The sequence below is a fragment of the Coregonus lavaretus genome (genome assembly GCF_964263955.1).
Source record: "Coregonus lavaretus genome assembly, chromosome: 10".
NCBI lineage: Eukaryota > Metazoa > Chordata > Actinopteri > Salmoniformes > Salmonidae > Coregonus > Coregonus lavaretus.
In genome coordinates this window covers 35,330,705-35,346,798 of record NC_139997.1, presented here as the reverse complement: position 1 = coordinate 35,346,798, position 16,094 = coordinate 35,330,705, and the positions used below count along the sequence as shown (strand labels likewise).

Sequence of the window (16,094 nt, the reverse complement as noted above, 5' to 3'; positions counted from 1 at the left end):
AAAGGCGTGTGCGAGCAAGGAGGCCTACAAACCTGACTCAGTTACACCAGCTCTGTCAGGAGGAATGGGCCAATATTCACCCAACTTATTGTGGGAAGCTTGTGGAAGGCTACCCGAAACGTTTGGCAATGCTACCAAATACTAATTGAGTGTATGTAAACTTTTGACCGACTGGGAATGTGATGAAAGAAATAAAAGCTGAAATAATCCATTCTCTCTACTATTATTCTGACATTTCACATTCTTAAAATAAAGTGGTGATCTTAACTGACCTAAGACAGGGAATTTTTACTAGGATTAATTATCAGGAATTGTGAAAAACTGAGTTTAAATGTATTTGGCTAAGGTGTATGTAAACTTCCGACTTCAACTGTATGTGTATGAAACCATTATCAAAACAGTTTTTTCATTCACATTTACCACAAAAACTAAGGTATGAATACTGTCATGTGCATGTTTTGCTAAACATCTGTATAATTACTTTTTTTGGGATTCACAGACTTCACCCTCCCTACACCTTTGATGAATATACAGAAAACCTGTTCGATCACCATGCACTGCAAAATCATTCTAGCTATGGATACGGAGAACTTCAACACATTAACATCAACACTTCAGAGGATATACCCATTGGACTTGGGACTCTGCTGGGAGTTTACCTCATAAAAAAAAAATATATATATATATTCTGCTTTGCCACTAAAATCATAATAAACACTGACAACTAAAATATTGTGTTATTGTTATGCGTATTAATAATAATAAATAATAATAACTAACCCCAAAAGTTTCTTCAAAAAGTTATTAGAGGATCCATTAAAAGGGTTCTTCAATGAACTTATAGGGGTTCCCCCACAGTTTCAATTTGAAGAACCCCTAAAGGATACTCCAGGAACCTTTTCTTTTTAGAGTGTAAGGTGTTGGGACTGCTCTTGGGACGCTGCTGTTGGGATAGATTTATGTAGGCCCTAACAGTTTGTGGTTAGTGTTGTGTTGTGTAGTGGCTTTGCTGGCATGCATCCCACATGTTTTTTTTGGGGGGCCCACCAAGATTGACATGCTAAAATCACCACTGCAAGTAGCTGTAGGTCTTTTTGAAGTGGAACAGCTTGTTTTGTGTACAAATGGTTGTTCTCTGATCAGTTAGTGATGATATGAAAAACAAAAATAAAACTTTTCTGGACAAGGTAATTTCTTATGAAAGTAGTGTGTATTATTACCTCCATTCAGGAGGTACATGGGAAATGTGTGTTACGTTTTATTGCCAACATTTTACATTATTTCCAAATGATTTACTCTCTTTGAGTCAATGAAGAATTGCTTTATTGTTGTTACGGTACTATAGTGGCAATATAAAACCTTGATTTGAGGTAGGTATTGTTTGAGTGTTTGTTATTTCAAATAAATGACAGAATGTTTGAATTATTATTCATTCATGGGCACCTCCTTGTCATTTAAGCACTTATTTATCTAGGCAATACAATTACACTCACTGATACAGGTGCATCAAAGCTGGGACCGAGAGACTGAAAAACAGCTTCAATCTCAAGGCCATCAGACTGTTAAATAGCCATCACTAGCCGGCTACCACCCGGTTACTCAACCCTGCACCTTAGAGGCTGCTGCCCTATATACATAGACATGGAATCACTGGCCACTTTAATAATTGAACACTAGTCACTTTAATAATGTTTACATACTGCTTTACTCGTCTCATCTGCATTGCTTGCTGTTTGGGGTTTTAGGCTGGGTTTCTGTATAGCACTTTGTGACATCTGCTGATGTAAAAAGGGCTTTATAAATACAATTTGATTGATTGATTGATTGATTGATATGTATATACTGTATTCTATTCTACTGTATTTTAGTCAATGCCACTCCGATATTGCTCGTCCTAATATGTATATATTTCTTAATTCCATTCTTTACTTTTAGATTTGTGTATTGTTGTGAATTGTTAGATACATTTTACATTTTTTACATTTTAGTAATTTAGCAGACACTCTTATCCAGAGCGACTTACAATTAGTGAGTGCATACATTTTTCATACTGGCCCCCCGTGAGAAACGAACCCACAACCCTTTCGTTGCAAGCGCCATGCTCTACCAACTGAGCTACAGGAAGGCCAAAATTACAACCCAATGTTTATATTTACATTTTACATTTTAGTCATTTAGCAGACGCTCTTATCCAGAGCGACTTACAGTTAGTGAGTGCATTAATTTTTCATACTACTGCACTGTTAGAGCTAGGAACAGAAGCATTTAGCTACACCCGCAATAACATCCGCTAAATATGTGTATGTGACCAATAACATTTGATTTGATTTTATATGAGGGATGATGGTGCTATAAAAGTCGATTTCATAAAGAGAAGAGATGATAAAAGTGTAGGCCAGTTTTTTATCGTTGAAGCAAACTTTTGCTGAATCAAAAAATACTCTTGGAATTGAATAACATTTTTTCGGCAGGACTCTTTTGGAAGAAAGAATTTGATCGTACATACAAGTTTGTCTGAGGTTTGTCTACTGAGAAGGAAACATTCCTCTGAACTACTCCTCCCACAAACCCCTCCACTTAGTCTGACGCGCCGAAAACGGAAGTTGGTCGGGGAACTCCGGTCATCACTAGTTACCCCAGCCACAAAGTCATAATTATGGCTAAACCCCGCCTATTTATACAATTTCTCTTCTTAAAATCTGGCTTTAAACCTAATACTAATCTTAACCACACTGCTAACCTTATGCCTAACCTTAACCTTAAATTACGACCAAAAAGCTTTTTTCCCCACATTAATTTGTACGATATAGTCAATTTTGATTTTGTGACTGTGGTAGCTAACTAAAGTGACAAATGGGATCTCCATTTTAAAGTTAGAATCGCGTTTATGTTCATGAAGATAACTTTATAATGAAGTGAGTATAAGTGACCGACTATGTGCTGTACATTTTGTATCGACTGTACCTATTATCTAGTTACTCGCGTAGGTGTAATGTTAATAGTGATCATGTGAAGATATCTAACTAGCTAGCAAGCTAACTAGCCAGCCACTAACTTTACTTGGACATCAGTCAACATGGCTAACATTATCTTGCTAATAATTTGCCACTGTTACTAATGTTAACGTTATATAAATACACCATACTATTCATAATAGCTGCTAGCTAGCTAGTCAGATGGTATGTAGTTACTCATGGGGTAAAAAAAAAAGCTTGGCCATGGATGGTCAAGAAAAGAGTCAAGACAGGATCAGCAGAGAGAAAGTTCTGTATTCTATTGCATGTTAAACTCTATTATTTTGTCCCTCTCCATCTCTCCCTCCTCCCGTCCTGCAGTCCCCTGACCAAGGTGAAGCTGATCAATGAGCTGAATGAGAGAGAGGCCTCACTGGGGGTCAAAGAGACGGTGTCATGGCACTCTGAGTACAAGGACAGCGCCTGGATCTTCATCGGTAAGAGGCGGTGCCAGAGACACCTCTGCGATTGAAAAGGATTGAGCCAAACCGTTGTATTATAATCTCTCCACACCATACTAACAGCCAGAAGGTTGGTGTTTAGGTTGTACTGGCAGCTCACCAGTTGGTGGCAGCAAAGTATTGGCTTGTTTATTCACAGTCAGTGGCTTGCCCTCTAGTCTCTCACCACCAGAGTTATAAGCCTGTTTTTGACCTTGGTGTTTCTGTTGTAACCTGCAGGTGGGTTTCCATATGAGCTGACGGAAGGTGACATCGTCTGTGTCTTCTCTCAGTGAGGCCAATACATATACCCTTTCCTCCCATCTCTCTACTCACTCACCCACCCTTCTCTCCCCCTGTCCTTTCTGTCTCTTGTTTATCCAATTGCATGTCTCTTTCCATCCTTATCTTCCACTCTTCCCTCTTAACCTTCCCCCTTTTCATTCTGAATAAATCAATAGTTTTTTTCTCTGCATTAGATTGATTTTTATCCTGCTTAATGTGTGTCTGCAGGTATGGAGAGATAGCCAACATCAACCTGGTGCGTGATAAGAAGACGGGTAAATCCAAAGGCTTCTGCTTCATCTGCTACGAGGACCAGAGGAGCACAATCCTGGCTGTGGATAACTTAAACGGGATCAAGGTAATGAACAGCAATCACTCACAGCTGAGAGAGAACAAGAGAGAAATACATTTTATGAGACTAAACCAGTAAACATGCATAAATGAAGGTTAGACGATCCAAACGCTTTGTGACTGGCAAAATACTTGTAAATTACTGTACCTCATTTCATTGTGTTGCTATTTGTGTCTCTCTCTCTCTTGGCATCTAGATAAAGGGGCGGACCATCCGAGTGGACCACGTGCTGAACTACCGCCCTCCCAAAGACAATGAGGACATGGACGATATCACCAAGCGCCTAAGGGAGGAGGGCTGTGCCCCCAAACTACCCGACCCTTCATCCTCCGAGTCCGAAGAAGAGGAGGAACAGTACGCTGTACCAGTGAAGAAGCCCAAGAAAGGTGAGGGGAGACTACTGGAGGCCTAGATGGTACATGTCTGCTGCTTGTCATTCCTAGAGAAGTTTTGACTAAAGTAGACTTTAATTGGCTGTCAGTGTATCTCAAATAGGTGTCTCAGTCATGTTCGTATCATCTGCTCTTACCTGACCTCAATCAGTCTTTCCTTTCATCTCCAACCCAGACAAGAAAGAGAAGAAGAAAAAGAAGGAGAAAAAGGAGAAGGCGGCTCTAAAGGAGGAGAGGCAGCAGAGGGAGAGGCTGGCCCAGACTCCCCCTGGGCCTGCCCTGACAGTGAGAATGAAGCAGGAGAAGGAAGACCTGGGTTATGACAAGTACAGCCAGCGGGGGGCGGTAGAGGTGCGGCTGGGGTCCAGGGAAGAGAGACCAGGGCCTGGGGCAGAGCCACGGAACCCCCGAGACACACACAGGCAGGAGGACGGAGGGTTCCGAAATCGCCATGGAGACCAACGGGACGGGGAGAGGGATAGGTCCAGGGAGGATGAGAAGAGGAGAGATGGGATGGGGGAGAGGAGAGATGGAGGACTGCAGTTGGAGAGCAAGAGGACAGGCAGGGAGGAGGGAGAAAACCAAGACAGGGATAGAGCAAGAGACAGAACTAGGGAGAAAGAAAGAGAGAGGGACAATGAGGGGAACAGAGAGCGAGACCGGAACAGTGATAGGAATAGAGACAGGGAGAAAGACAGGGACAGTGATAGGAATAGAGACAGGGACAGTGATAGGAATAGAGACAGGGAGAAAGACAGGGACAGTGATAGGAATAGAGACAGGGACAGTGATAGGAATAGAGACAGGGAGAAAGACAGGGACAGTGATAGGAATAGAGACAGGGACAGTGATAGGAATAGAGCCAGGGAGAAAGACAGGGACAGTGATAGGAATAGAGACAGGGACAATGATAGGAATAGAGCCAGGGAGAAAGACAGGGACAGTGATAGGAATAGAGAGAGACCAGTCCGGTAAGCACAGAGAAAAACAGTCGGGAGAGAGACTACAGGAAAAAGTAACAGAAGTTCCATGGTTGTAGACAAGACAACTGGACTGAGTGAAATCTTACTGTCTTTCCCTCACTATAGAGAATCACCAAGGAACTGGGACCATGGAACTAACATTGGTTGTTGTATTTTCTTAGTTCGTCATAAGCCATATCAAGCCTGTTGATTCCATATTATGTCATGGAAAGAAAAATGTGGAGACTGAGCTGTACAGTGGATGATGACTTGAGCCATGAGATGATGTCCTCCATGACAACAGCTTAGTCGACATCAGCAGCAGAGTAAATGGGAACTGGATTTCTAATGGATTGCCACCCTTAAACCGCTGTACACTGTTTAAATTTGACATGTTGATTTACTGTTGTAAATAAAAATGACATTTGCTTTTGTAGAAAATACTTGAGATTTGCTTTCAAACAAGAGAGACAGATGCCATATAAATAACATTTAATTTTTTCAAATGGATTTCAAGTGAGAGACCAAAATAGTAATGGTAACGCAAGATAGGAGCTTCCTCTTGGCTTCAAAAATAGAGGTAATTTGGGTGAAAAGAAAGAGAGAGAAATAACCTCCAAAAGATATAACATTGACTGTCCAAAACAACATGACACAACATGTAATTCAGTGAAGAACCAACTAAATATTTGAGAAAATTTATAATTCCGACCAAACAGAGCATTTACATGATATCACTAGCCCATACCTGCTTACCAGGATTTTAACTGCAATTCATCCATATTGCTGAACATCACGCTAAATTATGTTTAAAAGCCACATCAACATAGTTAATCATCTAGCAAGAGAGAACAAAGCATTGCTTCAGAAATATATTCCATGAATAAATTAACATTGTGTCAAAACATTAAAGGGGAAAGAAAAAAAGAGGTAAAGCATACTCTGTCTGTGATCATCAACCATTAAATAAACTATTTCATTCCAACCAAGAGGTTAAGCGTGTGAAGGAGCCTGTCGATCGTTGGCATTTGAAACACAGTAAATGTAATCAGCTCTATTCATCTCATCACACAAGGGCTCCAATGAAAATACCAAACTGGGGTACAGAGACAGAGGACGAGCCACCATTTTGGCCTCAGTAGATAGATAGGAGTTAATCTCCCTGGGTTAACCGTTCCTTATCCTCTCGAAACTCTCCCAGTGGGGGGCCAGGCAACAGAAAGGCCACACTCACTTAATCACTGGGATTTTGGTCACCACCATTGTTGTTGTCTGGCTGCATGAATAGATCCTCAATGCTATGCTATCCTCTAGTCCAGTTTATGCTATTTGTTAGTTGCCTAGGTGGTGATGTACTAGACAGTTTTCTATGAATTCCAGGTCTGCGCTTCACTGGTCAGACTGGGCTAGAGGTCAGAAGTCCATTTCTGCCTTGACCTGGGCCCCAGATTAACAGACACTTAGCCAGGCTGGGAGGAACAGGAGAGGAGAGCGTTGCGGTTTCCCAAATATATATATTTTTAGTTAGGGACATAACTGCAATTGAAAGGGGTGTTTTGGAGCATGGAAGTTGGTGCAGTTTAGCATTATGTGATGCAATAAAGTTGAATATCATGCAAGCATAATATTTAACTGGGTTTTGACCAAGCCTCTGTTAAGAGAGAATAATAATGAACAAAAAAACTAGTTCAGGTAGAGACAACCCAGATATTGACCTTGTGTCTTGGTTTTTAAACTCCTCCACACTATATAGCCTCAAAGGTTTCTGACTGTATAGGAATACATCAAACAAGCAGGAAAAATATTTTGCCATTACAATTACCAACACTGATAATATCAACCCCCACAATTTCCGGTTTAGAGAAAACAAACGTAAAGAAATACAGAAAATCAGCTCTGATCATAAACTGTAATGATCACATCTCAATCCACAATCTGACACAGATGATGCAGTCCATTATGGCTTTCCAGAGTTGAAAGTAAGTTGTAAAGAGTATCAATCACAAAGAAGAAATTGCACCCATATATCTGTTATAGAAACCTCACAGGATTTGGCAAGACTCGGGAGGAGAGAAGTATTGGGCCTGCTGTACAAAAGATGTCTTTGACATGTTTACTATGAATGTACTGAATCTAAAACACTTGGGTTGTATTTCCCTGAGGTACGTCAAGAATGTGTGTACTTTTCAGGGTTGTAGAAGGATTATAGATGATTGACAGGTGGATGAAAATGCCTCTGAATGTGTCAAGAACTGCAATACTGCTGGGTTTTTCACACTCAACAATTTCCCGTGTGTATCAAGAATGGTCCACCACCCAAAGGACATCCAGCCAAATTGACACAACTGTGGGAAGCATTGGAGTCAACATGGGCCAGTATCCCTGTGGAACGCTTGACACCGTGTAGAGTCCATGCCCGACAAATTAAGTCTGTTCTGAGGGCAAAAGGGGATGCAACTCAATATTAGGAATGTTGTACACTCAGTGGATATCATACGTATTTCAGCCACCTTGGATTTCTTCACATTTTATTGCTTTACAAAGTGGGATTAAAATGGATTTGTCATTTTTTTTCAACGATCTACACAACATACTCTGTAATGTCTAAGTGAAAAAAATAAACACATTTCTTAAAAAGTAATGAAAAATAATACACAGTACCTTAATTAGATAAGTATTCACCCCAAGTCAATACATGTTAGAAACAATTTTTGCAGCGATTACAGCTGTGAGTCTTCTTGGTTTAGTCTAAGAGCTTTCCACACCATTATTCTTTTCAAAATTCGTCAAGCTCTGTCAAGGTTTTGGGGGTCATGGCTACACAGCAATTTTGAAGTATTGCCATATATTTTCAAGCAGATTTAAGTCACAACTGTAACTTGGCCACTCAAGAACATTCACTGTCTTCCTGGTAAGCAACTTCAGTATAGATTTGGCCTTGTGTTGTAGTTTATTGCCCTGCTGAAAGGTGCATTTATCTCCCAGTATCTTGCGGAAAGCAAACTGGATGGTTTTCCTCTAGGGTTTTGCCTGTGCTTAGTTCCATCCCATTTCCTTCCTAACCTGCAGCTCAGTTCAGAACAATGACTGTTGTGTCTTGGTGGTTTAATACATCCACAGCATAATTATTAACTTGACCATGCTTAAAGAGATATTCAATGTCTGATTTGTTATTGTTACTCATATACCAATCACTGCCCTTCTTTGAGGCTTTCTAAAAGCTCCCTGATCTTTGTAGTTTAATCTATGCTTGAAATTCAATACTTGACTGAGGCACCTTACAGATGTTGTATGGGGGACAGAGGAAGGGGTAGCCATTCAAAAATCATGTCAAATCTATTATTTCACACAGAGTCAATGTAATTTATTAAGCCAAATGTTACTCCTGAACTAATTAAGGGGGTGAATACTTATGCAACGACTATATTTGAGTTATAAAATATTTATTAATTTGTAAACATTTGTAGAATTATTTTCACTTCGACATTGAGTATTTTGTGTAGAATAATGACCCCCAAAAAAATCACAATTAAATCAATTTCAATCCCACTTTGTAAAATAATAAATCCAAGGGGGATGAATACTTATGATACCCACTGTAATGACAGCCTAGGTATTCATTAGCATTTCTAAGACTGTGTTCATATGACAGTACCTGCAAAGGATGTCTATGTGCAACTGCCATTGTATGTTTAAAGTAGCTGTCCAGTGTTTCCAGATTTCTATTAAATATTTCTATGATCTATAATTAATCACAATATGAGTGAAATAATGACCACATTTTGGAAGGGAAACTAAGTATGTTAAAAAGCAGCTTTGTGTTTGAATGGTGTGGGTGTATACCGGTCAATAAAATTATTCATGACAAGTAAACAGCTGATTGGCCAGCTCAGCCAAAAACATGACGTCATCCTCCATGATGAAATAGCAAGATTTTTTTTTAAACGGGTCTATTTCAGATACGTTTTTGAAGTGTTTTTTTTTTCTTCAAATTTATGCTTTGGCCACAATAACAAGTATAGGACGAGTCAACAACATTATTTGGGTATGAGTGAACAGATTATGAGATTTTAAAAGTGAGATTTTCCCTGGACAGTTACTTTAAGTTTGATGATAGAATGCTTATGAATGTTGATAGATGTTTTTGTCAGGTAATGGTGATGTAGACCTAAAGGTGTTTTCAATTTGCTAAGTGGAAACAAATGCACCATGAAATCCTGAAATCTAATTTTGTGGACAGCGTCTCTGCCTTAGTTTTCACTGATTTGATCTCCTATTGCCCCATTAACAATACATTAATGAAATGCCAAAATATTATCATTATTATTATTATTATTACTACTACTATTATTACTGATGAATGTGTTGGTTTTTCATGACCGTGTTTTTCTTTCTGCTTGCATGTTGTATTGATATTGATGTGTGTAATTTCTGTAATTTCTGTAATTTAGGGCTAATCTGTGAAAGAGACCTTGGGCTCAGTATGACTCTGATAAAAAAAATAAAAAATGACTGCAGTTCTCGATGACTCATGGCAACTGATCATGATAACTGTAGAATTAAAGGCTTAAAGTCCATCTTAGGAAAAGGTGACTGTCACAGTTAGCATTTTTTGCTGACATTACAGATCAGCCATTGTGATTGCAGAGCTGTGCTGCCCAAAGGACTGTGTTGGCAGAAATGTCTGTCCAGGCAGTGGGTAAAGCAGGGACACTGACCACTAGAGTAGAATATCAGGTAGTTACAACAGCTCAGAAAATAACAGAAAAACCTCTGTACAACAGTTGGAGTAACCGTGAACACATAAATACTGCTCAAATTAACAGAATACAGAATCTCCTCATACTAGCTTTTAGAAAATATGGTCATCCAACATTTACATATTTCAAATATTTATAAGAAAGACGAGAGCAGTGGAGCAGAGGTGATCGGCAGAGGGTGTTTCTGGGTATACTGCAGGGGTTTGTGGGTAAGTAGTGGGGATCCCTCCCCCCACACTGGACATCAGGAGAGGGAGCAGGAGAGGACTGTTGGGTTACAGACATATCCGTGGTCGACGTCAGAGGTATTTCACGGAAAAGTGGGTTCTTGTTCAGTTTGGTTGTTTGGTTACTATGATGCCAGGTGAGGGCGAGGTACATGGCTGGAGTACTATGGGATGCCCATTTCTACCCACTTTGTCACGGAACTTTGCCCCGAAGTCCGCTCAAACCGAGAGTCTGTTCAAGACACTGAGGGTTGGTCTGAGTGAGTCTGAGTTAGTCCTCAGAGATGCCCTCCCAACGCAGGGCATGCTAGTTAGGTTACGTACAAAAGTAAGGCTGCGGTGGGTTGACTGACCAGAGAGGAAAACTACCCCCATATTACAGTATATCAGAGCATAAAATAACTGAAGGTAAACCAGGTTCAACGATTTCAAGAGAATTGTTACACAGAGGATCAAATAAGAAGAAAATGTGTGTATTTACAAATGCGTGCCTCCGCCATAGTTCTCTGTTGGTAAAGAGTGGATGCAGAGAAGAACACAGCATATATAATCCCAACTGTGGTGGTACTGTAAAACTTGCTCCAGAACCTTCTCAGTGCTTTACAAACTTTTTGACAATAACCTAATCTTCAGGCAAACATTCAAGTATTCACAAACTCACACACACACAGACACACAATAAATGTGACTTGACTTGTGCCATGAAGTAAACATAATGCTATCTTAAATATGACATGACACCTCGAGACCTTGGGACTATCTGCGCAAGCATAGTTCTGAGATATTGAGCATCAAAGTTTCACATCCCAGATCTCAGAACTGTTTTGTATTGAATTATTCTTTCTTAATTAATGTTAATCACATTTGTTAAATTTTGTTGTTGTAATTTGAGTGAAATACCCCTGCCACTGAGGTTTTCGTATTGATATAGAACAAGACAGAAACAGCAATGCCTCTCCTAAGTGCCTAAAACATGCTCTAATACACCTGTATTTATTAGTTTTTACCTTAAATTATGGCCCTTCTTCTGAAAAAGTGGTGAAAAAAATCAATTTGAAAAAGAGGACCAGAACCTATGATATGAATAATCAAGGACTTGGGACTATAAGGTTCTATCTGCAAAGCCTATAGTTTTGAGAGAGTATTTTTCAAGTCCCAGATCTCAGAACTGTTTTGTGATTTCTTCCTCTCATGACTCAATAAGTAGATCACCTTACATACAATTATTTTTGATTGACAACCCAGCATTGTGTGATTGGATTGCAGATAGAACCTTATAGTACCAAGTAAAAAATGTGTTTGCGCAAATAGAACTTTGTTTATTCATTTTTTTCATCGTAAATATCTCACATGTAAAGAACCACTATCTGAATAGCTCATTTTTGACCAAAATGTAAGATAGAACCTTATAGTCCCAAGGTCCGGTCTTTCATTCATAGAATTTAAATGAAAAATTACCATACAAAAAGGCATGGGACTTAATGGTTAGCAAACAAGCAAACCTTCGATCAGTCAGGGTATAAGCAACAGAACTTGTGACTTTGGAGAAGTAATGTGCCTTTGTTGTTTGAGAATGTAAATATTCAACTTCAGTTTTTACTTTTGTTGTTTGTATTGTCATACAGACTCCATGCGAATAACTAGAGTTTCACCGAACAGTGCTTATGACAGGTTTCTTAACATGCTTACGATGGCATTATGTAACAATTATGATACGTTATGATGAGAGCCTATGACCAAAACATCTAATCTTTCTTTATTCTACATGCTGGACAGACATGCAGTCTTCTGCTTACAACCAGGATCAATCACCTGAGTGTACAAAACATTAGGAACACCTGCTCTTTCCATGACAGACTGACCAGGTGAATCCAGGTGAAATCTATGATCCCTTATTGATGTTACCTGTTAAATCCACTTCAATCATTGTAGATGAAGGGGAGGAGATGGGTTAGCAAAGGATTTTTAAGTCTTGAGACATGGATTGTGTATGTATGCCATTCCGAGGGTGAATAGGCAAGACAAAATATTTAAGTGCCTTTGAACGGGGTATGGTAGTAGGTGCCAGGCGCACAGGTTTGAGTGTGTCAAGAACTGCAATGCTGCTGGGGTTTTCACGCTCAACAGTTTCCCGTGTGTAACAAGAATTGTCCACCATCCAAAGGACATCCAGCCAACTTGACACAACTGTGGGAAGCATTGGAGTCAACATGGGCCAGCATCCCTGTGGAACGCTTTCGACACCTTGTAGTCCATTCCCCGGCGAATTGAGGCTGTTCTGAGGGCAAAAGGGGGTGCAACTCAATATTAGGAAAGTGTTCCTAATGTTTTGTAAACTCAGTGTATATTATACACACACAACTTCCCAGTTACAGTGTCACCATCTTTATCATCATTTCATAGACACTCTGGACATAACATAAGCTTGTTTTAATAAGCATGACATACTTGGATATGGAAATGGTTGCGTTTTGCAGCTTACTGTTCTGAACAGTAAGGAGTTTGTTAGTAGTCAGTGCAAACCTTTAGCAGAGCATGAGCAACCCCTCAGCTCACACTAACCCAGACTGGGAGGCAGCGCATTGGTCACCATCAGGCCCCGACTCCGCCCACATGCGTCTCTGAAGCCAGATTTGTCCACTGTCCAATTTACTGAAACTTGATTCGCTGTGAGGATTAGAAAGTTGCATCTGCAGGGGCCACTCACTGTTGAAGTGGAGCTTCTCTGAATCTGCCGGGTGGCAGCAGATTGACTGACCGCCCCTTCTTACCCTGGCAGTGCCCTCATTGCCTGGCACTGGTTGGCTGGGCAGAAGAGGAGGTGGGGGTGAGCGGGGTGGGAACAGTTGAAGGGTGTGGGGTCCTGGGAGCAGTGCAAACTCACCTGGGCACAGGTAGCGCATCAATCATGACAAGCCCACCACATGTAAGCTACTGTACATGGTCTCCAGCACACACAATGAGAGGACAGGCACACACCCTGAAACTACGCTACAGGCCAGTCTCCATTCAAGCATTATGGGGAGCCAACAAGCCTCAAGCAGCAAAACACACACACATATCCTCTCTATCTCCTACCTGTCCTCTCACACTCACACTCTGCTGCATCACACAGCAGTCAGTAACTGGTTTCTTTCTGTGTAAGTCTGAGAACGAGAGGTGTGTAACTTCTATCCATGGGTTTGTGTGTGTGTGTGTTTTCACATCTGAGCAGCTCAGCACATGGAGATGGTGACGTTGATTCCCAGGTTGCCGTTGTCAGCAAACAGGTGAGCGATGGACGTGTCAAACACCAGACAGTCGCTGTTCATGATGGCGGCTGCCACACCGTCGTGGATGGAGCGGGGCGTGGCCTCCCAGGTGAGGCGCCGCCGGTTCCCGTTGAGCTCCAGGCGGTAGGCGAAGTTCTCGGCCTGCTTCCTCGTGCCGATGAGCAGCACTACAGCAAAGAACTGCTGGTGGCCCTCATACTTCTCCTGCTTCTCCAGGACCAGCATGAAGTGGTGGCCGAAGCAGGACTGCATCATGACCCAGTCCACGGCCCCCGGCAGGTTGATGTCTGTGGCCAGGAAGACGATGTCCTCTCCCTGCAGAGTGGTGATGGACTTGTGGGCGTGCATCAGGTGGGGCATGACGGCCTCCAGGGAGCCCTGCCACTTACAGGAGGCCCCGGGGCACGGGCAGGTGTAGGGACGGAACTCACACACCTCCTCATGTTCAGGCTTCTCACTGTGGTGGAGGGACAACTGGCAGCCGGCTGATGCGTACTGGAGAGAGGGGGAGAGAGGGAGGGAGGGAGAACAACAATTACTTATTGTTTACAATTTTGTTTTACTAGGTATGTTGATTGATAACCTATTCTTGTTTATGACAACAAGCTTGAAGTGGAGTGGGGTTGAAAAGAGATGGCAAAAGGTTATGGGTAAAAGAGGGAATGAAGGAAAGATGTCTGTGGTAGGAAAAACAGAGAAAGAAGAGGGAGACGGAAAGAAAGAGGGACAAATTTAGAGAAAAAAATTAGGGGGAGGAGAGAGAGAAAAGAGTGAGGCAGGGAAAGAGTGCAAGAGAGAGGGAACAAAGAAATGGAGGAGGGAGGGGGTGTGAGGGAGAGTGGGAGGGCTCGTGAAGAGTAGTAGATAAAATGAGAGGAGGGAGTAGAAGAACGATAAAAATAAATGTTAATCAAAAGACCCATGAGATTGTAATATCACCAGTTACCATTCGCGAGACATTGCCGTCCAACCAATGTCATGCATAGAAAACTAAGGCTACACACAGATGAGGGGAGCCAAGGTTGAGTGTAAATGCCAGCTGCATTCCATTTTCAGTGTGAAAGTGTCAGGGTACGAGAGTGTGATGTGTACTTGTGTGGTGTGCGTGTTTGATGACAAAGCGGCTGCCTATAGATATTTGTGTGTGTATGCTTATGAGCTGGTGTGAGGTGTGCTTGCTCTTTAAAGGAGGAGAGGCTCAGGTCAATCAAGAAGAGATGAATTGCATGGCTCCAGTACAGGGCTTTCTCCTTGATTATCTTAGACAGGGAATACCAATGAAGGTCATACTGGTATGCTCTCCCTCCTCTCCTCCTCATACGGCTGCTTAAATCTAGTTGAACAGCAGCAGCACCTTTCTAGACATAAACCCTCTGGCACTACTACAGCTTCCAAACACATCAACGGAGATGTTAGGCAGGACAAATCTTTAGAGGATTTGATGGTTAATGACGTATGAAAACAATGCAATACAAGGCCATTCAGTTAAATGAGATACATGACATCGTTAGCAGGGATGTAAAAAAAAAAAAAAAACACACATTGAATCATCAGCAGATAACAGTAAAGATAGAGAGTGTGTAGCAGGAGAGGACAGACAGTATAGGAAGATATGTCATGTGCGTAGCTCCTCCATTTAATAAGTGGATTATATAATGAAAGGTGCATAGAGGGGGTGGATTTGGCTGTTTGGCCTGGATAAGGCTGCAGGGAGAGGGCTTCTGTTGAGCTAGAGCTGGACTCACGTGGGATAGATAGACAACCTATTGTCTATGATGGACAGCTTGAATTGGGGTAAGAGTCAGGACAACCTTCAGGAAGGAATTGAAGCAAACGTCGCAATAGAACCACTCAGTTCTGTTAGATCAGTCATTACTCCAAGCAAGGTAGGAAGAAAGAAAGAAAGAAAGAAAGAAAGAAAGAAAGGATGCATTTTTCTAAGCATTCCAACAGGGCCTATGTGCTGTGTCCTCCTTCTAACCTTCATCTGTGGCCCTGGGGTTGAAAGGATGGGAGGGTGTGAAGGTGGGAAGAGAGGGAGGTGACATGGTGTGTGAGATGCTTGTGTTTTGGCCCCAGTTAACCAGGGTTGTGCTCAATTCAGAATTGAATTGAGAATGACTCATAAATTCCAATTCAATTCTTGAATTTACATTTGAAATAGTAAACATGATACAGAATTGCAATTCGAATTTGAAGGAAATAGAATTCAATTCAATGAAATTCAAATGCCTCTTCTAGTCTATATTAGGTGTAATCTATACAAATATACAGTCATGGCCAAAATTGTTGGCACCCCTGAAATTTTTCCAGAAAATGAAGTATTTCTCACAGAAAAGTATTGAAATTACACATGTTTTGCTATGCACATGTTTATTTCCTTTGTGTGT

At 41.3% G+C, this 16,094-nt stretch overlaps 1 protein-coding gene and 1 pseudogene across 3 annotated transcripts in view; one reads left to right on the top strand and one right to left on the bottom strand.

Moving 5' to 3' along the window:
* Positions 1–2,854: 2,854 nt before the first annotated feature.
* Positions 2,855–5,879, top strand: LOC311136231 (annotated as a pseudogene). Its single transcript, XR_014615430.1, has 6 exons — positions 2,855–2,915; positions 3,336–3,451; positions 3,695–3,746; positions 3,968–4,097; positions 4,288–4,477; positions 4,659–5,879. The product of XR_014615430.1 is annotated as an uncharacterized misc_RNA (transcript).
* Positions 5,880–5,922: 43 nt separating this feature from the next.
* The window catches only part of LOC311136232 (E3 ubiquitin-protein ligase Siah2-like), a 33,264-nt gene continuing 23,092 nt past the window's right edge, over positions 5,923–16,094 (bottom strand). For both annotated transcript variants that reach the window (XM_084170358.1, XM_084170359.1), the window contains exon 2: positions 5,923–14,199. In XM_084170358.1, coding sequence (XP_084026484.1) covers positions 13,648–14,199 — 552 coding nt within the window. In that variant the 3' untranslated portion in view covers positions 5,923–13,647. The remainder of the gene's footprint in view (positions 14,200–16,094) is intronic.